Source organism: Natrix helvetica (assembly GCF_964273705.1).
Source record: "Natrix helvetica genome assembly, chromosome: 3".
NCBI classification, from domain to species: Eukaryota; Metazoa; Chordata; class Lepidosauria; order Squamata; family Natricidae; genus Natrix; species Natrix helvetica.
The window spans coordinates 37053422-37076224 of NC_138549.1; the positions used below are offsets into that span (position 1 = coordinate 37053422).

Below are 22803 nucleotides of genomic sequence, written 5' to 3' on the forward strand. Positions count from 1 at the left end.
AGAGTTATTAATTCCTTGAAGTGTTACACTTAATGAAATATGCATAGATAATGTAGGTCTTGTTATTCAAACATAAAAAGGCTCTAGGTAGGTTTAGAATCAAACCATGACGTACAATTAAATTTTAAATTAGTCAACAGAATCCAATGCAACTAAAAATCAAAGTTGCTTGTGATAATTATGGACAGGATCCAAATTCAGAAACTGTAATGAGCTTGGTGTGTACTGATAAGTTCCTCAAGCAACAGAAGAGCAATTTCAGAAGAGTTGTTCAGCAGGACAAACAAATTTGAACACACCAGCTGCCTTTTAGAATGTAAAACTTTCTGTTGGAGTGTACCTAAATATTTGGATTTGTTGAAATTAATTTTAGTTGGATTACATTATCTCAAATAATGGCAACTCCTTCCAGCTGAAAGCCTTGGCAAAATGAAGACATTAAAGTTGAAATGTCAATCCAAACTTACGAGTTGTTTCAGAAATTGGATTTATTCATTTATTTATTAAATTTACATGCCGCTGATCTGACTAACCGAAGCAATTTTCGATGGCTTCATTTCTGCTTATGGTGCTGGCATAAAGTCTGCAGAGGAATGCCTCCTTGTTAGCTATCAGTGCACTGACATCTTTATTATATTTATTTATTAAATGTATATGCCACTCATCTCACTAGTGATGCAACCCATATTAGTATGAGGGTATGATGTTGGAGCCAGAAGCATGGCTAGTTCCTGTTAGGCTGTAGGATTGTTGTATTGCAATTAAAGTGTGAACAGCAGCCATAGCTCATCCTTATCTGGGTTCAGAATCTAAGCAGCTCAAACTTGGTTAGTTCTTGGAGAGATACTTTAGGGCTTTGGCCCCCAACTTTTTGGCCATCAGAGACTGGTTCCATGAAAACAGATTTTTTCCGCGGACCGGAGAGGACATGGTTTCGTGTGCTGCCTGCAGTGCGCGGATGGGGCTTCACTTGTTTGCATGGCTTGGTTTCTGGCATGCTGTGGACTGGTGCCAGTCCATGGACTGGGGTTTGAGGAACCCCGCTTTAGGGAATTCCAGAGATACAAGTTAACTAAGAAAATTGAAAAGAAAATCCCATACATTATCTCCTGTTTTCAAGAAAACTAAACAAACCTATTCAGAATCACTGGGCCTTTAGCTTGCCTCAAAGACTATTTTATTTTAGTTGGCAATAAATGTAAACATATATTTTTGTAATCTTACTAATATTGTCTTCATTTTTTTCATTTAGGAGAAGAACTGGCTATGCTAGAAGATATGAGTGTGGGAATAATGGACTTGAGAAATGTAACGTTTAAAGTAACTCAGGCCACTTCCGGTGCTTCTGCTGATATGCTGCCAGTCATTACAGGAAATCGGTAAAAAATTGCAGTGGGAATGGAGAAGAGAGGTTGGGAAAGAAAAAGAAAGGAGAAATGTGTTCCCTAATAAGGAATATTTTAGAACATGTGCTAATTAGTGCGTTGTTTATACCAATGTGTTACTCTTGTTCAACTTATAAACATAACTGACCATCTGTTTTACTTAAGATAAAAATGCAAGCCATGCTATCATTTTTTTATATTATGAATGAAGCTCTCGGATAAGGATTTGTACAAGGAATAAATATAACATTTATTGGTACTGTATGCAAGAAGAGAACAAATTCTGAGGAGGAAATGTAGTCTTCTCACACAGAACTAGCATATATCTAGTCCAGAATTTCTTAACCTCAGCAACTCTAAGAGATGTACACTTCAAGAATTTCCCAGCCAGTATGATATAGCCTATTCCTTCCAGTTTTGTATTACTAACCAACCAACCAACAAACAAACAAACAAACCAACCAGAAAGAGTTAGGAAATTCATGTTATAATAATCAAAGGAGGACAAGAAGTGAGTTTTCATGTAGATTGAAGTTGGCCTAATTTGACCTTGTCTGGGCACATGTAACTATAGTATTGTGGTAGTTAATGTATCCACTCATTTTGAGCAAAGTGCTAATTAATAGGTTGATTATATCAATGGGCTTTTCTTGTGCAACATGGTTTATTAAGCTTAGCCTCTTGGACTGATATGACATTCGAGTCAGGTCTTTAGATTCTCCTATTATACTGTATTTTCCATTGCTTTCTGAAAACTGCCAAGAATGGAGATGCTTAGAGTTTTGATTTTAGTTACTGTTAGCAATCTCCTAGATAGCAACATACAGTATGCCTTAAATTTTTTTAAAGGGGCTTTTCTGAAAATATTACTATTGCTTGATTAGCTTCACATTTCTTGTCTAAATTAGGGATGGATTTAATGTGAGGATTCCACTACCAAGCACCTTGTTCGATGCCTTGCCTCGTGAAATCCAGAGTGGCATGTTGCTGAGAGTTCAACCAGTACTTTTCAACGTGGGAATCAATGAACAGCAAACTTTAGCAGAAAAGTACATACACCTATACATTCTCTTTTCTAATCTTTCATGTTTAATAGATGACAGAGGAAATGGTTTTCCTCCTAAATATATACTGAATGAATTTCCAAGAGGTTATTTAAAGGATAGCTCAGGAAGAAGTTGAATGACATGAAAACTTTTGTGGAATCAGTACTTATATGTGTACTACATAGATTTCTACACTTTATAGTCTGCTGATGTTATATGGTTATATGGTGGTGCAGTGGTTAGAGTGCAGTACTGTAGGCTAACTCTTCTGGCTGCCGGCTGCACCAATTTGCCAGTTCAAATCCCATCAGGCTCAAGGTTGACTCAGCCTTTCATCCTTCCAAGGTGGGTAAAATGAGGACCCAGGTTGCTGGGGGCAATATGCTGACTCTGTAAGCCGCTTAGAGAGGGATGTAAAGCGCTTTAAAGCGGTATATAAGTCTAAATGCTATTGCTATATTTAAGATTAGATGCAAGCTTGGCTTCATGGAATACCTTGAGGCATTTACAACATTATCTAGATCATGCAGTATCCATATTCAAAAGGCAACATGTGATTTGGAGCATGCATGGAGATAGTGGAGGACGGGGAGGCCTGGTGTGCTGTACTCCACAGGATTGTAAGGAGTCTGCCACAACTTAGTGACTGAATAAGAAATGGATGCCTATGTAATGCTTATGGAGAATAAATAAGATGTCTTTTTGCCAAGATTGTTTCTCAGCTATAAAGAGCAACCATGCAATCCAGGAAAGTAACAGCTGCTTTAAAGTGTTCTTATATATGTGCCAGACTCCTTTTGCCTTTTGAATCAGAAACCCTGAAGAGTCTAATATCTGGTGCTTGCCACTTCAAAAGAGCTATAGCAAAACCTAAGATAGGAGAATCTATTGTATTGCTTTGATGGCTTTAATAACATTGTGTCAGAGTCTGTATTTGGATCTCCTTATGTTAAGGAAACTACTTTTATTAAGGAAACAGTAAACAAGCTATTAAATGGAGTATCTGTTCCTTTATATTATTAGTAGAAATCAATCCGACAATACATGCAGAGTCTATGGCATTTATTTATTAATCTACTTCAGCATTTTACTACTGAATTTGAGGGCAAAGTTCTTATAAAACTATAGAATAAGTAAACATAGAGTAATTAAAATTAGTATCACAATAATTTCTAAAATCTATTTAAAAACACTTGAATAAATGAGTTACCTTGTCTGTACTATGTTTAAGGCAAGTGCTAAAATATTAATAACTGAAATGAAAAGAACAATTTGAAAGCTTGCAGAATGTCTCATCTTTTGTTTGGAAGATCTATTAATATGGCCCTTTAAATTTTTAAAGGTTTGGCGATACCTCCTTGCAGGAAATTATTAACATGGAAAGCTTAGTACGGTTGAATTCCTACTTTGAACAGTTCAAAGAAGTTTTGCCTGAAGACTGTAAGTGTAAATTACAGATATTTATATTCAAAACAATTTAAATCAAGAAAAGATCTGCTTTTATATGATAACAAAACAATTGAAAATCAATCAGCTATGTCTCCCGAATACATTGAGGTTTCTTTAATCTCAGTTAATGTTTTGAGTTGGGTTTAGTAAAATGGAACAGTATCAACCTCCTGTGGACAGTCCCTAAACCCTGATATGGAAGTGGTTGTGTGGCCATGGGCACATATAGATGCTAAGAGAAAAAAAATGCAATTCCAATTGAAGTTGATTGATTGATATGCATCATCAACTCATTGCTTAGTGACCACATAAATATTTTCCATGACAATCTGTCCTATGGATGTCAAACTTGTGGCCTCACATTAAGATGTTTTGTGATATCCCCCCCTTTTTTGGGGAATCGGGGTAGGTGTGGCCTGTGCCAGATGCATTTGGCCCATGAGCTGCCAGTTTGACACCCCTGATAGTTTCTATCCCTAACCTGGTCTTTCAGTTTATCCAGTGCTGCACTTATTGCCACAGTAATGGTGTCCACCTAATTCGCTGATGGTCATCCTTGCCTCTTTCCTTCACTTTTCCCAGCATTACAGCCTTCTTCAGAAAGCTCTAATGCTTCTCATAATGTCCAGTGTAGGATAATATGAGCCTTGTCAAGTATGTCTTGAGTGAGAACTCAGGGTTGATTTATTCAATGATCTGGTAGTTTGTTTTCTTGATTGCCCATGATATTCTCAAGAGTATTCACCAACACCAAAATTTAAAAGCACCAATCTTCTTCTTCTACTTCTTCATAGTCCAACTTTCACTTTTATGGAGAATACAATGGCCTGCATGATTCTGATTTTTGTAGGTCACTTTGACAGCCATGGTGTTTGAGTACCTTTTTCAAGTCCTTCTACTTATTGAAATGAAGAAGTATAACACTAGTTTTATTTGCTACTTTTTTTGTTTTAAATAGCTGGCGGCCTGATTCCTGCAATGATGATGCCAGCACATTCATGAGACTAAATCAATTCTATGCTCAGTTGTGGATAGGAAAAGGGATATTCATATTAATTTTAGAAATATTGTTCAAGGAACTTAACAGTTTAGAATACCAGACCTCCCCTTTCACTATTGCTGCTTACCTTTTACCAAACCTCTTTTTCCTATGTGCTCCCTTAAAAGGGAAGTGCAACCATTACAAAAGAGTGCTCGTGACCTTCATAGGCAGTTCCCAAAAATCTGAAGGAATCTAGTAGTACTTTTTCCAACTAACACATTTTATTAAAAAAAAATATCGATTTTCATGGAGCTCACCATATCAGATGCAACACATCAGTTGATGTGATGTGTAAGAATGGCTTCTGAATTCCTATTATGTATAGTCCCAGTTCCTGAGTGAGTAACGAAGTCAGCTCCTGTCATTTGTCCCAGCTTCTGCCAACCTAGCAGTTCGAAAGCATGTAAAAACGCAAGTAGAAAAATAGGAACCACCTTTGGTGGGATTGTAACAGTGTTCCGTGTGCCTTTGGCATACAGCCACATGACCATGGAGATGTCTTCGGACAGTGCTGGCTTTTCGGCTTTGAAACGGAGATGAGCACCTCCCTCTAGAGTCGGGAACGACTAGCACATATGTGTGAGGGGAACCTTTAACTTTATAATGTTTAGGAAACAGGTTGTTGGTTCCCAGCTCTGCATACTGATAGTTGACCAGGGCTGGCTGAAGATTCTCACAAGCTTCCATCCTCCCCCGCCTTTCTCCTTACATTCAAATATCCCCTCTCCTCCCGATTGCTAATGTCAGGCTGTCATATAATGATGCTTGGATAGGAGAGATGCAGTCATGACAATAACTGTCTGCTGCTAAACATAACCTATTCATTCTCAGATGAAAAAAAATGCTATCGGGCCTTTGTTGAGTTGTGTTTATTTATTTTTTCTTCAGGTCTACCTCGATCTCGGAGTCAAACGTGCCTGCCTGAACTGTTGAGGTTCCTTGGACAGAATGTACATGCAAGAAAAAATAAGAATGTTGATATTCTTTGGCAAGCTGCTGAGGTAAGGTTTAACAAAGTTAACTTAGTATGTTGTCACTTATCTCCCATGACAACGTTATGTCTTCAGAATAAGCAGCAGTACAGAAAGCTGCAGATCCCTGCATGTTCTCGTTTGTTGTGCCATGTTGTTTCCTTGGCCAAAAAGATGCAGAGCATTATAGTAACCCTCATTATCCTTCCAGTTTTCTGATTTTAAGATAGACATAAAAATGAATAAATGTTGACATTTGGTTCTGTCGTGGCATGATTTCCTCCAGGATTAGCAAAATTTTAGGTTCTGGTCACTGTTGGCATAAATCTAGTCTGGGCATCAGAAAATAGAATCAAATTAAAAATGGCTACAATCTTCTAAGATTTTGACCATTTTTAATATTTCTAACTCATCAGAATTCTGGAGTTTATTTAAAGGGCTTCAGGATTTTATATGATTTATCTGAAAAGGAAATAGCACAGGACTAAATTTGATGTGAGGAAGATGCCAGTAAAAAACAGATTTAAGTCTGAAAATGGACTAGGTAAGGTTGAGGCCTGCTGAGCAGATTTCCCCCGCCTGTCCCAATGGGAAACCCAGATGGGCAAAGCCTTGGAATGCTGGTGATGGCTTCAGTCTAAGGCCCCTCCCTCCTGTCATGTGACTCATAGCGGAATGTATGCAGCCTGCTCTGTACTTCGCATTGCGTACATATACACAAATCACAACACAATACAGAAGAAATGTAGGAAAAGTGGAAACATGTTTATAGACACTCATGTATATAGGAAATGCATATGCACAACCTTTGGGGAAAAGAGCAGACTCATATATACACATGAAGATGCAACCCATTACTTTATGGGTTGATGAAGGCAAAAACGCCAATGATTATTGTTCATAAAGGAGGTGGGAAGAATTCCAGAAGCCATGCTTTTTCTACCTTGTTAATTTTGATGTTAAAAGTACATTTATTTGATTATTATAATATTTGATTATGTATATCCAACTTTTATTATTTTTACAAATAACTCAAGGTGGCTAACATATTCAACACACCTTCCTCCTTCTATTTTCCCCCACAACAACAACCCTGTGAGATGGGTTGGGCTGAGAGTAACTTACCCAAAGTCATCCAGCTGGCTTTCATGGCTACGGCGGGACTAGAACTCACAGTCTCCTGCCTTAACCACTAAACCAAACTGGCTTTCCATATATCTCTACATCAGGGACGTGCAGTCAGGGGAGGCAGGGGAGGCGGAGCCTCACCACTCTCATCATGAAAATAAAAAAGAATTACTCCAGGAAGCCGTGAAAGTGGCTGGGAGAGGCGCGCGGCTTGGTTTAGCCTCCCTGGACATCTCAGCAGCAGCCCCAAGTGTGCCGATCTCACCATTTTTTACATCGGGCGATCCTTGCAAGGGGAATGGGACCACGTGTGCAGGAGGCTCCTCAGCTCCAGCCTCAATCAGCGCAGCCGCGGTCCCCTTCATCTTGCCTCAGGAAGGAGGGGAATGGGACCACGTGTGCAGGGGAACGGGATCGTGGCTCTGCTAATCTGAGGCTGTGCGCTGAGGAGCCTCCTGCACACGTGGTCCCATTCCCCTTGCAAGGATCCCGGGCTCGCCCGATGCAAAAAATGCCTAGGTACCATGTTTCCCCGAAAATACAACCTGTCCCGCACTCACTGACCTAGCGTTATCCTGAAAGCGCCAAGTTACAGGAGCCGGGGGTGGGGGGAGCGCTCACGTTGCTTGCCGCCTTCGGAATACTGCTAGGTTGGGGAGTGCCTGCTGCCGCCGCCCGCTGCCGCCCCGCGCCGCCGCCGGCCGCTGCCGCCCCGCGCCGCCGCCGGCCGCTGCCGCCCCGCGCCGCCGCCGCCCGCTGCCGCCCCGCGCCGCCGCCGCCCGCTGCCGCCCCGCGCCGCTGCCGCCGCCCGCTGCCGCGCCGCCGCCGCCCGCTGCCGCCCCGCGCCGCCGCCGCCCGCTGCCACCCCGCGCCGCCGCCGCCCGCTACCGCTCCGCGCATAACTTCCAAACTCCAAAACTTTCAGCATTGGCCGCTCTAGGAGTGCTCTCTATGGTGGGCCGGCTGCTGGAAGACTCTGTCCGGAAAACTCTCTGTCCGGCAGCAGCCGGCCCACCATAGAGAGCACTCCTAGAGCGGCCGATGCTGGAAGTTTTGGAGTTTGGATGTTATGCACAGAGCGGAGCGGGGCAGCGGCGGCGGGGCGGCACGGGGCGGCGGTGGCGCAGCAGGCGGGGCGGCGGCGGCAGCAGGCGGCAGGCGGGGCGGCGGCGGCAGCAGGCGGCGGCGGCGCGGGGCGGCAGCAGGCGGCGGCGGCGCGGGGCGGCATAGGGCGGCGGCGGCGCGGGGCGGCGGTGGCGCGGCAGGCAGCGCGGGGCGGCGGCGGCAGCAGGCGGCGGCGGTGCGGGGCGGCAGCAGGCGGCGGCGGCGCGGGGCGGCATAGGGCGGCGGCGGCGCGGGGCGGCATAGGGCGGCGGCGGCGGCGCGGGGCGGCAGCGGGCGGCGGCAGCAGGCACTCCCCAACCTAGCGGTATACTGAAGGCGGCAAGCAACGTGGGCGCTCCCCCCACCCCCGGCTCCTGTAACTTGGCGCTTTCAGGATACCGCTAGGTCAGTGAGCGCGGGACAGGTTGTATTTTCGGGGAAACACGGTACCTAGGCATTTTTTACATCGGGCGAGCCCGGGATCCTTGCAAGGGGAATGGGACTACGTGTGCAGGCGGCTCCTCAGCGCACAGCCTCAGATTAGCAGAGCCGCGATCCCCTTCCCCTGCATACATGGTCCCATTCCCCTCCTTCCTGAGGCAAGATGAAGGGGACCGCGGCTGCGCTGATTGAGGCTGGAGCTGAAGAAACTTCTCCGTTTGGGCTGCGCCCCTGCGATCGGAGCAACCACGTGGTTTGATGACGTCACCAGCCTCACCAGTCATAAACGTCACCGCACGTCACTGCTCTACATATATTGTAATTGTGTAGTTTCTGTAGATGTCTCAAGAAATGTTAGAAGTATCTCATTGGCAGCTCCTAATTTAAAAAGAAAATGCTGTGAAACTATTGACATTGTTGCCAGCTTGGCTGCCCTAGAAAAAGCCTGACCATTTTCTACTGAGGGTGCTGTTACCAGTTGCCTTGTTCTGCACAGAGATGGCAATGATGGGCACTGAGGATTGCAATGCTATAGCCTGACCAGTGAGGTTCACAAGAGAGTTAAAAATTTACAAGAATCTGGGCATGGCATTGATGTATATAGAAAAGGGATGGAGCATGCATCATGAAGTTTTATCCACCGTTCTGTAGATTTTGACACTTGAAAACCCATATTCCATGGCTGAAGTAGGCAATCTGGGCTCTACCGATGGGATTGTTCAGCGCCCCCAATAAATATGGCATGTCCTCCAATACCTATAATCTGTATCTAACTAAACTAATGACAGTAGGTAGAAGAAGAGGAGGAGGAGGAAAATGAAGAAGAATATATTGAAGTGGTGGATAGCTTTTGCTTTTTAGGGTCATCCATGAACAGTGAAGGAACAAGCAGATATGAAATATGCCACAGACTAGGATTTGGTAGAGCAGTCTTGAAAGGCTTAGAAATATATTCAAATGCTGTGATTTGTCTATACCTACAAAGATCAGAGTCATGCAAGTCATAATATTCCCCGGGTCGCTCAATGAAAGCAAAAGTTGGGATTTAAACAAGTGACATGGTTAGAGTATTGACACCCTTAAACTTTGATTTTGGAGAAGATTCCTGAGAATACTGTGGACAGCCAAGAACACAGATCATGGGTTTCTGAACAAATCATCTCAGAGTTCTCACTCTGAGGCACAAATGACCAGGCTCCAATTCTCCTATTTCGCACACATTCTGTAAAATCCCAGCTTTCCGGAAAGACACTAATGCTGGGAAAGAGGAAGAACAGGGCAACCACCAGCAAGGCATGATACAGGTCTCATCAGCTAAGATATGTCAGATGGCACAGACTAGGAAGTGTGAACCTTTTCTGCTATAATCTCTGTCATCTGGAAGGTTCTCCTCCAGAAATAGACTGTATGACTGTATGTATGAATGAATGAATGCAGGTGGATGAACTCACTTATAGTAATGATGAGTACACTATTCGGAGATTTGAAAGAATAGGCTAGGGAAAGATGTGGTTGCTAGTAGTCAAAAACAATTTGACAGTACATAATCATACCTAAAATAATTCAAGACTGACTATAAATTCTACATTTCTTGAATTCTAATCTCATCCCAGTTTTAGCAATGAGATTATCCTAGTAATCCTGGAGTAATGCTATGTATATTTTTGTCCTGCGTTACAGTGGAACTAATCCCAAGCATTTCCCACCCACCCCCAGATTTGCCGCAGACTAAATGGTGTTCGGTTTACAAGCTGTAAAAGTGCCAAGGATCGGACTGCCATGTCGGTGACCCTGGAGCAATGTCTCATACTGCAACATGAACATGGAATGGCTCCACAGGTCTTCACTCAGGCCCTGGAGTGCATGAGGAGGTAAGAAGACCTAGTTTGCTTGCGCTTACTTGTTTCTAATCCTGGAGCCCTGTAAACTGCAGATGAGTATTCAATACTATACGATTCAGCTTTTTCTTTACACACAAAACCGCCATTGCTGAGTACTCTGAGATCCAGACTCTGAAATCCTTTAAACCAGTGGTAGTCAACCAGGTCCCTACCAGCTTTCATGGTGGACGGTAGGGGTTTGCTGTAACTCTGCTTTATAAATTTTATAAAGTAAAGTTACTTCCCTACTTTATAAATCACCATTACTGTGGAACCGGTGGGCGGTTAGAAAATTTTACTACTAACAGAGATGCAAAAGTGTGCGGTAGGTATAAAAAGGTTGACTACCCCTGATTTAAACCGTCTCCTTGGACTTGAGATATAAAGGAAGAAATTGCTAAGCAAGTAGATCTTTCTGCTTTACTGCTATGAAAGCTTCACAACTAACATTGTCAAGGCTGCTGTTTTCCTTGGGAGTGAAAATGCAGAATTATTAGCTGAATTAAGGCGAAACATCTGCAGGTTGCATTGGTTTCCTATGCTTACTCCTCAGAGGTTTGCCCCTTCAGCGAATTGCCATTATGAATGTTTCATGATACAGCTAACAATCCATCACAACCTGCTGACATACTGTGGTCATGTCAGTTTAATCTGCTTTCTGAAGCAGTTGACATGTTCACAGTTTCTGTTTTAAATAAAAATCCAATACATTATTTCAAGTACTGCTGAAAAGCTCCAGTTGTACATATGAAGCAAGAAAGGATAAGAAATCCAGATTTAGTGTTTAATCATAGTTTGACTATAGAGTTCTGCTTTCAACATTCACTTTTGCTGAATGTAAATGTTCTGTGTGTCTTCTCACAAGCTCTCATAAATGTTCAATTATCTTATCCTTTCTATATGTTTTTGCTATTTGACCCTTTCTAAACCTTCAATGGTTTATTATTTTTAAAACCTACGTGCAATGTCATCTTACTTTAGTAAATGTTTTCTAATTCCATAAATCCTATCTAGCAACTACATAATTCCATAAAGTGCAATTGCAATTGTTTGACATTGAGCCAGCAGTTTAAGAATATAGTATATCTAATATGAGAGAAAGTATTTTAAAATTAATTCTTACCATTTTATTAATTGTTCCTCTGATAGCATTCACTACAATTTAACATAGCGATCTAATATGGATCACATCAAGAACCAGTTGTATTCAACAAACATTTTCAGCTCATACTATCCTGAGAAAAAATTATCATGTTGTTGTATTTGAGCATTTAGGAAAGAAAACTATAGAATTGATGTGGATGATGCTACACAGTAGACCTAATGGTAGGAATTCTGTTTTATGTGCTTGTTGCAAAATAATTGCTACATTTTGGCATTATTTTACAACAAAGCATTTTTTTTCTGGCAATACAGACATTGCATTGATAATACAAAAATTAAAATTGAAGCAAGGGAATACTCTTGTTGATCTGAGTTTGAAAAAGGCTGTTTAGCAGTCAATATTTCTTCTGTAGAATTTCAATTTACCATCTTTTAATAAAATGTTTTTTAAATAGATGATAATTTTCTAAAATATTCATTGAAAACCTCAAAATAAATGCTACATGTAGTTTAACTTGCCTAAGATATTTACAGACCTAATTCTTCACAAAAAAAAAAAATTTCCTGCCTTTTGGTACACATACCACCATATCTTTATTTCTGAAAACGTCAAATACCAAAGTGATTAAAATCAGAATCTGGAACCAAAGTGGATAGATTTACTTTTTTAAACTTTTAAGCTCTCCACCCATTTTTCAAGTATATTTTAGGCTGGGAAATAGGATATCTATGTGGTTTATTTTAGTTCTTAAGCCACTGAACTAATGCCATGGATTTTAAGAAATAAGTTTTACCTAGCTTCTTCAAGGGAAGATTTTCACTACATTAATAGTTGAATTAATTCAATATACCCGGCATTGAAGCATTCTTGAAAGGGTCAAATATCACAATGGTTATTCATGTTCAGTTTGCTTTTCAGAGTTCCCTTTCTTTGCAGCATGTGGAAAGCATGGCACAACCGCATAGAACATCGCTTAGCCAAATGAGAAAAATGAACATGGAAAACCATTCTAGTTTGACATACATGTATTTATTTTCAGTAGACTACAGTATTTTTTCTTATTTTCTCTTTTTTATTCTCTTTCTCTCTTCTTTATTCTGTAATTGCGCCTTTTATTATTATTTTGAAAAAAACTGGCATATTTCCTTATTCTTTATCCTCACACATTCTACTTTCTGTTGTGAATTTTTCAAAGTTTATTTTCTTTCCTCTTCCTGAATCAATTTTTTTCTTTTGCCATCTTGATTCTCTTTTTATCTTTTGATATATACATTGCATGTCTGTGGGTTGTTTTTTTTTTTGTTTCTTTTCTTTTCTCCCCAAATCTCTTCCTTTTCACAGTATTGGAACACGGGAGGTAGTCATCCAGAAGAACTTGTGTGGCCTGGTGCCCCTCCGGGATTTCAGGCTAGATCCCAGTCTTCTTTACTCTATTCCTTTATTAGCTCTAAGCCCCAATTTACTGATTGTGTGGCTGTTTCTGAGCATTGCATATTTGGTGGCTAAATTACGTTGCAAATGAAGTAAAATAAACCAAGCAAAAATCCAGTAAAGTGCCAGAATATATATTGCCACCTGGTACCGATTTGTCAAAAAAAGTCTCATAGCATTGTTTGCCAAGAATAATGATTAGTATGCCTTACAATTTTGTTTCTATTGTACTAAACTTGTAAAATACACATCTGATTCTTTTATGAAAAGGAATTGTATTAAGTGCTTACACTGTCATTGAGCTTCCAGTGCTTGTAATATAAGTCCAACAGCTGCCTGTTACCTCAGCGATTTATTCAACCTGAAGATTGGTTTCTGTATCATTTATTTTAGGCATTCAAATCCACCTCCCCTCCATTTCTTTATAACTACATACAGCTTTGTTTCACATGTTTCTTGTTATCCAGAAAAAGAAACTATGTCTAAAGAAATTTCTAATGTTTTTGTATATCCTAAAAAAGTGTCAGTCTTGCTTTTCATATTTAAGTGGTAAGGGGGGAAAAGGGAGGGCTTTGTAACATATTTATCTACATATCTGTTCAAGGCATCTTTCTACTTTGATTTATAAGCATCACTTCTACAGTGTTACAATCAATACATAAAACCATGGAGCTCGTTTTCTTATAAATCTGTTGCAACACATTATGCCCTTTAAAATGAACTTGAAAGCAGTATGCTGCACGCAATATATAGAGTCAGTATATTTATATGTTTACTTTCTTACTGTATCAAAAAAAAAAAAAGAATATATGGGAAGAGTAGGCTTAACAATCAGCTAATTCCATTCAAATCATTGGAAAAATATTTTTATAATCTGTGTGATTCAATGCTATCACATGTTAATTAATATTTACATTAAATATTGGCATAAAATGCACTAATAGCTCTTTTGGGTTAATGTTAAACTTTAAATCTTAAGGTATGTGAAGGATGCAAATGTGTTTTAGTGATATCCTGAATCCTAATCATTCAATTTGTAATAATGATCTTAATTTCTATCATTATATTTATTCACCCAAAACATCCCGATAGCATTTATAAATAACACCAGTGTATGTTTAGGAACATCTAGAGATAGATAGAAGATAGATAGATAGATGGATGGATGGATGGATGGATGGATAGATAGAGAGATACAGCTAACTATTGGGTATTAAAAAAGCAGCTCCAAGGCTTATAAATAAAATTCTTTAATATTTGGTTGTGCTACATCCTGTTTATCTGATCTGTTGCATCATATCAATTGTATTGCAAAGATAAGATATAGATGTGTTCTTGATTGGATTGATTTGGATCTTGACAGAGTAGCACAGTAGCTGCTTTCTTGGTAGGTATATGATTCTGTTGCAGTGAAAGATATAGGGCTCAATTATACTGCATGTTTGTTTCACTTGCCAGCAACAGGGTAGATAATGAAAATATGAGACACTTCCTGTAGATGTCACACAATAATGTTCAATTTTTAAATTGAAACACAGTTTTATTTTATTTTTTAAATTAAACCACAATAGTTACATCTTGGTAACTAACAAGTCCTTTGACAAATTTGTTAGCAATATATTGATCATTTTATGCCAAATCTAAGCATGCTCTTTGGCACAGTCACATCATAATCTTTTCCATACCACCATTTTCTTTGCTTATCCAACAAGATCACTTATTCCAAATGTAGGCTTTGACCCTGCATGCATCTGTGTGGCCTTGCAAATGAATATAAGTAGCCCTTGAGTTCTCAATCACACCTATTTTTTCAAGACAAGAGAGTTCAGTACATAAATGCAATCTTGGATTTAAGGAAGTAATGCTGGGTTGACAAATAGCCAGCTCCCCGAGGAAAACATCCAAGTAAGAATTTTCTCTGTGGGGAATGTAGTTCTTACTGAGGTGCACAAATTATTTAAATAAATGGAGGAATACATTTGGGGGGCTGGTTTGAAAAACTCAGCTGTCCTGCCTTATATTGTGGCATTAAATATACTAGAGTGCTTTAGACTTAAATTGTATGTGACTTTTATGTATAGGGGTGTGTATGTATGTATATATACATGCAAACACATCACAAGTTATTAAATCGGGAAATGAATGAATCTTTATTTCATGCATTTCCTCATAAGTCTGGAGAGTTTTGTTTAAAACATGCCCGGTGGTAGAAATGATGCTGAAACCAAATATATACGTAAATAGTTGTCACTACATACAATAACTACACCAAATAATCGACTATTTAACCCATACATTTAAAACATAATGAAATCAGTTAGACCTATTAATGTAAGAATATGTGTGATCCATAAAAGATAATGCAAATTAAAGTCTTTTATTTATATTTGTATAATAAATATCAGCAAAACATACCCCGGAAATCAATACAATATTTTAAAATCTTATTTGACTAGAATTTCCTTTGTACTGATAATTGGACCAAGTTATTATAAATTGACATCCCAGTGCATATTGGAAACAAAACTGTTGTAGTTAATGCTCAGAGCATGTTCAATGTTGCTGTCCTTCATTGTCAACTTACAAATAAATAATATCTCAGTCATGTTTGTATACTTTTGTCTTCTGCTTCTGTAGCTTTCATTTTCCTTTGTCATCTCCTGTTTAGAGAAACCAAAGAAGGAGACTTGGAAAGTATATTTTGAGAATTCAAATTACTTATGTAATTATGTATATGTATGTATATCTAATAATAATGGCTTTCACAATAGAATTCAGTCTTGCTGAATAAAAGTGTGCAATAGATTTCGGAGCCAAATAGAAAATGCTGCGATAAAATTTCTTCTCCTGTGCCAAAATCTTCCAGAAGTGATGTTATATTGCCAATATGTTCCCAGTGATTCAGAGAAGGAGCTGGCAGACTTGCCTACTCTATACCTCCTTTTCCTAAAAACAAATATGCATTGTTGTTTGCTTAGATTTGCAGTGTCAAGAGTCCATGTGGCACATTTTTTTATGTACACCATCAATGGCCCATTATTTAATTATGAATTCAAATATTTTACTGAAATGAAATAGCTGACTCCTTTCATTTTAATTAAAGTACTGGTAATTTTGTTTTTGTTTTACTGCTGTCATTTTTTCCCTTTTTTGTGCTTGTCTTTTTCCCCAGTGAGGGCTGTCGAAGAGAAAATACAATGAAGAATGTTGGATGTCGCAAATATGCATTTAATTCCTTGCAGCTGAAGGCTTTCCCCAAGTATTACAGGCCTCCTGAAGGAACTTATGGAAAAGTTGACTCATAGGATTACGGTGTCTTGTAATTAGTTGTTCCGTTAAAATATGTGAATACACTCAACTTTAGTATATGAATTTTGATGACAATGTCAGAAAAAAATGTTTTTGTATGATTCACTAGGAAATACTGAGCATGTAATTTTGTTAAACTGGATTCCATAGAAAGAAAACAATTACGTGCTGAATAATCATAACATGAAATTAATATAATGATTGCCCAGTGTAAGATGCCTGCATATATTAGTTAATCAATCTCTTTGCCTAAATAAGAAAGATAATTCCTGGACTGTGGAGGATTTTATGAATTAGGCAGCTGTTTCCTTCATTTTTATACTGATTTTATTTAAAACTTTCATAATACTTTTTAAAACCTCAGTGCTGTAAATAATAAATAAATTGGAAATGAGAAGTTTTGACAAGTACAACAGGTATTACAAGTTGAAGAGAAGGCTCAGTTTTAAAAACAGAGCAGTCCATTAAAATATAAAGTTGGGAATTTAAATTTATTAGAACACTATTATATAAAAGAGTTACCGTAGGAGTATAAGATGCACCAGAGAATAAGACGCACCAAGATTTTGAAGAGGCAAATTAAAAAAAAAAGTTTTTCATTCTGCATACCTCTCAAAAACAGCCCATTTTTCGCAAAACTGGCCCCGTTTTTTATTTTAAAAAAGGGCATGCATAGCCTTTAGGGGACTTATAGAGTGCTTCTGGAGGCTGGGATGGGGGGGGGGGGGGAACAAGCAAAAAACTGCCTGTATTTTGCTCATTTTTGCCCTCCCAAACCCCCAGGAGCACTCTGGGAGCTTCCTAAAGGCTATGCATTGCCATTTTTGCAAAGAGGGCAGGGTTTCGGGAGGCCAAAAATGCTGTATTCAGTGTATAAGACGCACCAAGATTTTCAGCCTCTTTTTTGGAGGAAAAGGGTGCGTCTTATACTCTGAAAAATGCGGTATATATATCTCTAATAAAGCATGACTTAGCCCTAAACAATGAATCCAAACAGAAGGTATGGTATCCATATCTATTCACAAAACAGAAGTGGATTTCTACCTGCAGTTTGAAGGACTTCATCGGGCTGAATCGTCGGTGTCTTCCACATCATCATAATTTTAATCACTGTCACTTTACCCTACTTTGTTTGCTTGTGAGTTAGCTGATTCCACAGTGATATGTAGTATAAACTAGCATGTAGCAGATCAGAACTTCCAAGTTCTTTTTTTTTTAAATGACAAGAATTATTTTAGGCAAACATATTTGCATACAAAAACTGCCCTATGCATTTAAGAATTCTGCAAGTTCCTAAGATGCTTGCTTGTTAGATCCTATCCAGAATGTAGGTGCACTTTAGTTTACAGAAATCAATGTTCCTCATTTTCCTGTAGGAGTTTTCTCCTACTTTGAATATTATTTTATATAAAATGTTTCCAGTACCCATTACTAATTTTTGAAACTCAGTAATCTACAATTTGTTCCAGAACATCAGAGTTTGAATTTCAGGTTAATGAATTCACAAAGAAGGGGAATAATTTCCTACATTATTTAGCAAGATTGCTAAATTGCTTATTGCTTACTTAGGAATTAATCTGTAACAAACCCCAAATTTCCATGAACACTCTCCTGGCATTGTTAAACTATAACTTATTTCATTGTTCATTATCCCTATAACAAATTCATACTTTAAAAGCAAGATGAACTACCACTATATTGAAAAATGTAGTGGTACCAGTACATATTCATCAATTATTAATATATAACAACTTTGATTAATAGGTCACTGTATGTTTTTATGGGTGTGAATATTTATCAGCTGAAATGCTACAGTTCAGTAGTAGCATTTGGATGGACTTTGGAAGCTGTAGGCAGGTTGCGAAATCCTTCCAATTTTTCATTCTAACAATTTAACCCCAACATGTTTAAATTCCACTGATACTTGAGGGATTTACTTACATTAGCATTATTGGCCATTTAATGAAAAGGAGAAAATGGTGCAATTTTCAAGAAAGAGTCTGATATGCATTCGCCATTCAAATATTTTACTTTATTCTGCCTTTTTTTGCACTTTATATTTATTGAAGGTATGAATGGTCTTTTCAGACCCAAGAAATTTGTTTTAATATTGCCTTTTAGTAGCTTAATGGTTTAGTCTTATATGTACTAAACAGTCTGGATCCGTTAGAATGCAGTAAATTGGTTTGGTTTGGTTTTATTGGACTTATATGCCGCCCTTCTCCCCAAGGATTCAGGGCGGTGTACAATATAAAAACATAACAAAAGGTAAAAAAGATTAAATAGGAAATCCAATAACCTTCAATTGACAATTTAAATCAAATTTAGGATTAAATTCAAATTAACAATTAAAATTAATAATTTAATTTATTCTGTTCAGGCCAGACCGGCTTGCTGAAAAAGCCAACTTTTTAGGGCGCACTGGAAGGACCGGAGGTCGGGGATTATGCGAAGCTCTGGAGGCAGCTCATTCCAAAGGGAAGGCGCTCCCACAGAGAAGGCTCTCCCCGTGGGGTCGCCAGCCGACACTGGCTGACGGCACCCTGAGGAGGCCAACTCTGTGGGATCATACTGGATGGTGGGAGGTTACCGGTGGCAGTAGGCAGTCTTGCAAGTAGGCGGTCTCGCAAATTAATTGATCGTGCATTGTTTCTCAAAGTTGGTAACTTGGAGATGTGTGCATTTCAATTCCCAGAATCCCCAAGGCAACATGTTGGCTGGGGAATTCTGGAAGTTGAAATCCACACATCTTCAAGTTACCAAATTTAGGAAACACTGCTTTCAAGTCTTAAACCCAACAGGAAAAGGAATAGTTGTATCTGTTACTAATGAAATTCCTGGTAGTAACTAAGATTAGCAGGGCAAAGCAGTTAAGTCAACAAGAGTTGAGATTTGCAAGTAAGCTTCCCTTGATCTAGAAAGTTAGCTGCAAAACAATTGAAAACAAAATACAAATCAGGCTGCCATGAAAAGTTGTTCCCCTTCAACTGTAGTTGGGCGGTACCGTGCATAGAGAATATTCCCTTCCTGAGGTCTCCTGGCACTGAACAACGCTAGTCGGCCTCCTGCACCACGGGGATGTTTTTGCTCTCCCTGGGCTCTGGACGATTTACTCGAGCCTCCAGAAGGGCAAAAATGGCCTCCCCAGACTCCAGAGGCCCTCTGGAGGCCGGAAACGGCCCCCAAACTTCTGGTAGGCCCGTTTTTCACCCTCCCTGAGTCTCCAGGCATTCCCTGCACTTACCCGCATCCAAAACGGGCCACGTGGGGATTCCTGGGAGGGGCGGGGTGGGCAGTGCCAGCCAGAAGTGGGATTTGGGGGTTCTCTGAACTGCACAAAAACTTGACTAGAGGTTCTCTCAAACCCTTACCAACGCCCAGAAGCCCACCCCTGCCTAAAGGTATCTCTTTGCAGCTGAGAACATCTTTGGCCTTCCTTCCTCTTCCTCCAGAGATAGCAGCTGCACAAGGGGCAGGTATGTGGGGGCCTGATACCATCTCTCTACTCTTCCTAGTGCCAGGATGAATCTGTCTGGCCCTCTTCCCCCTCCTTTTCTTCTTCCCAGGATGATGCTTCAGCTAGGGACAGGATGAATTATATTTTATCACTCTTTTTTTCACAGCTTTTAGTGTTTGTATAATACAATATATTGAATGGCAGAATTCTGTAAAATTAAGTTATATTTTTAGGATAACTTCAAATGCGAGAAACTCCTTTTGATTTATGTTAGTTTATTTAATGTTTCTTCTCTGTTCACTCTCTCCCCACCCCTCTGTGTGCACAATGTATTTATATTTAAATACTTAATATAATTCACCTTTTAAATATTACCTTGGCAAGAAAGAATATTGGATCTAAAACAATTGTTTTAACGTTAATTGTCTGACATTAAAACTTGTTGCCAACAACAAGTATTTAAGATTAATTACAGTGATTGCTGCCAGGACAATGTATTATTCTCCTTTATTAATCATCTTCTAGAAGCAATTAGGGTCATCGTCCCCCCCCCCATTTTGTAATAGAAAAAGGAAATTCTGCTCCACTGTTATTTTCTTTAGTGTGAATAAATTTCTATTGATGTAAACACAAAGCTCATATGCATTAGGAATCTATAGGTTTTTCAGAAAAGAGAACTTTAAATCAGACCTGTCAGCACTGCAAAATGTATGCCATGGAAGATATTTCGCTACTCCCAGTTAGGTTACAACTTTGTTTTACATTGTGATTTACAGTACTATACCATCTTACAACTGTGAAAAGCTAACATTGTACTACTTTTTAAAGCAATTCCCAAATTCTCTGTATATATAATTATTTCTCTTCTACCCTTTCTGAGAACAGTACTCCAATGTACAATGCTACATCATATGTGACAAACAAATGCAAAATTCTGATTTCATTTCTTTTGCACAGATTTCCCTAAAGGGTAATAAAAATAGCTCAATAAAAACATGGGGATTAAAGAAAGCATATATCCATATAGAAAATATCAAATGAGCAGACTTTTCTAAAATGTTTGTTTTGTTGCCATAGAAAATCCATTATTAGGGATTATTATTGTATGAACCTCATGCTAACCTTTTTGAGTACAATTCTTAGATGAAACATTCAAAGGATATACAGTTACTGCCAAGCTTATTCTGTACATGTTCTGTAAAAGCAGCCACAACACTGCTGCCTTTTGAGTTTTTCATTTATATACAATATGTATAGCTGTTGTAAAATAGAACATAGTTTTGTCCCGGCACAATTGTATTTCCTAAAACGTTTTGCATTTATTTTATTTTATTTATTTGTTTGGAGCAGTATTGGCATACCATAAAATATGGTTACTGTTTTGTATAGTCTTAATTCACTCAGTCCTTGTATGCTGTAAATGTGCTAGTCTTTAGGGTTTAAAAAAATAAAGAACTGACAAGCATGCTGAGATGACTATTTTTTTTAAAAAAAAATCAATATGATCACAGGTTTAAGCCCTATATTTGTTTGTACTTTCTAAAGTTTTCATACCAATAAATTCTCATGATAGCTCGAAATGGATCTATACTAGTCTCCCTTTATTTTATCAGCACAAATACAACACAAATATAAAAAGGCAACATTAAAAATAAAAAATATGGGTTTCTGCCTGGATGGTTTTCTGTGATGAGCCGAAAGGACAGAAAGAGGGAGGAGTGAGCTCCCTCCCATATTTGGGCATACCAGGGGTTGTAACACAGACACAGACACACACATAAATATATGTTATATTTGTACTGATAAATAAATAAAGGGAGACTAGTATAGATCTATTTCGAGCTAATTAGCTCTCATCAGCTAGCCATACCCTTACTGGGATTTGAATTTAGGCATACCAGGGGTTGTAACCACACACACACACACACACACACACACACACACCACACACATATATATATATATACTGGAATAAACATTTATAGACTACCTTCTGTATAATCTCTAAAAGATTATGCCAGAATATCTTTCTCTAGGTCTTGGGAAGTGTTTATTTCTTTCTATGTGTATTTATGGTTTTAATATTTTATTTTCTAAAAAACTGATGACCAAATATAGTGGTACTTCTATGTCCTTATCAATAAGCTTTTTTATGGTTTAGGTCAAATCACTGGGTACTTTACAATGAAAATAAATAACTGAAGATTTATTTGTGTTATTTATACTAAATTGGTAGTTTCTAATAAAAAATAAATCAAAATAAAATCAAACACTAAATGAATCATGAATCCAATAGTAGAAAATCAGACCAACACAAAGCTAATTGTAATCTTCAAAAGATGTAAATATCACCAACCTTGCAGTATTCAACTACAGAAATAGAAACAGATTTCAAGTACAAGAATGAAACTGTAGAATCAAAGAACTGGTTGTAAACTTGGGAGAGCCTTATGATGTATGGTCAAACTTGTATAAGGGCAAAACCAGATTCTCATCTGTCCACAACCATGCAAACCCACTGAGTGACTTTGGGCTAATTCTTCTTTCTTAACCAAATCTATTTCCTAAGGTGATTGTGATGAGAGAGGAAAAGAGTTCACTGTGTTAAGGGTTACCGACTTTAAAAAATGATGGAAGATGACAACAACTTTATAACAAGAGTTTTAAACGTGGATTTGAAAACACCCTCACGCCTATCTTATTCGATCCCATCTAACCCCATGAAAAGTGATGTTGTTTTTGAGGGACTTTCAGCATGCTTTATAATACTGTATATAGTATCGTTTGATGGCCTGCTATTCAAGGAGATTCAAAGATAGGGAGAAATCATGTTCACACCTGTTCTTACTCTTACAATATTTTATTATTTACTTATGTAGAGTTATCAGTTATTTAGGATCAAAGTCCTTTCTCGAGCTCATAAGCTAATCCTCAATATAAGCAACACAAAAGGAAAACTGTATGACAATGAACAAAAGAAATCATTATTCAATCACCATTCTCTTATTAATTTGCTCACTTCCAGGATAGCATGGTATATTCAATGAAGTAATTG

At 38.7% G+C, this 22803-nt stretch overlaps 1 protein-coding gene across 5 annotated transcripts in view; it reads left to right on the forward strand.

The window, feature by feature from the left end:
* Window positions 1-21219, forward strand: part of INPP4A (inositol polyphosphate-4-phosphatase type I A) — a 104027-nt gene extending 82808 nt beyond the window's left edge. For 4 of the 5 annotated variants that reach the window (XM_081948196.1, XM_081948199.1, XM_081948197.1 and 1 more), the window contains 6 exons: window positions 1253-1379; window positions 2294-2434; window positions 3774-3871; window positions 5811-5923; window positions 10283-10437; window positions 16155-21219. In XM_081948196.1, the coding sequence (XP_081804322.1) occupies window positions 1253-1379; window positions 2294-2434; window positions 3774-3871; window positions 5811-5923; window positions 10283-10437; window positions 16155-16287 (767 nt within the window). In that variant the 3' untranslated portion in view covers window positions 16288-21219. Of the gene's footprint in view, window positions 1-1252; window positions 1380-2293; window positions 2435-3773; window positions 3872-5810; window positions 5924-10282; window positions 10438-12892; window positions 13506-16154 lie in introns of those variants that run through there. The other variant, XM_081948198.1, reaches the window with a different exon arrangement.
* The last annotated feature ends 1584 nt before the right edge of the window (window positions 21220-22803 follow it).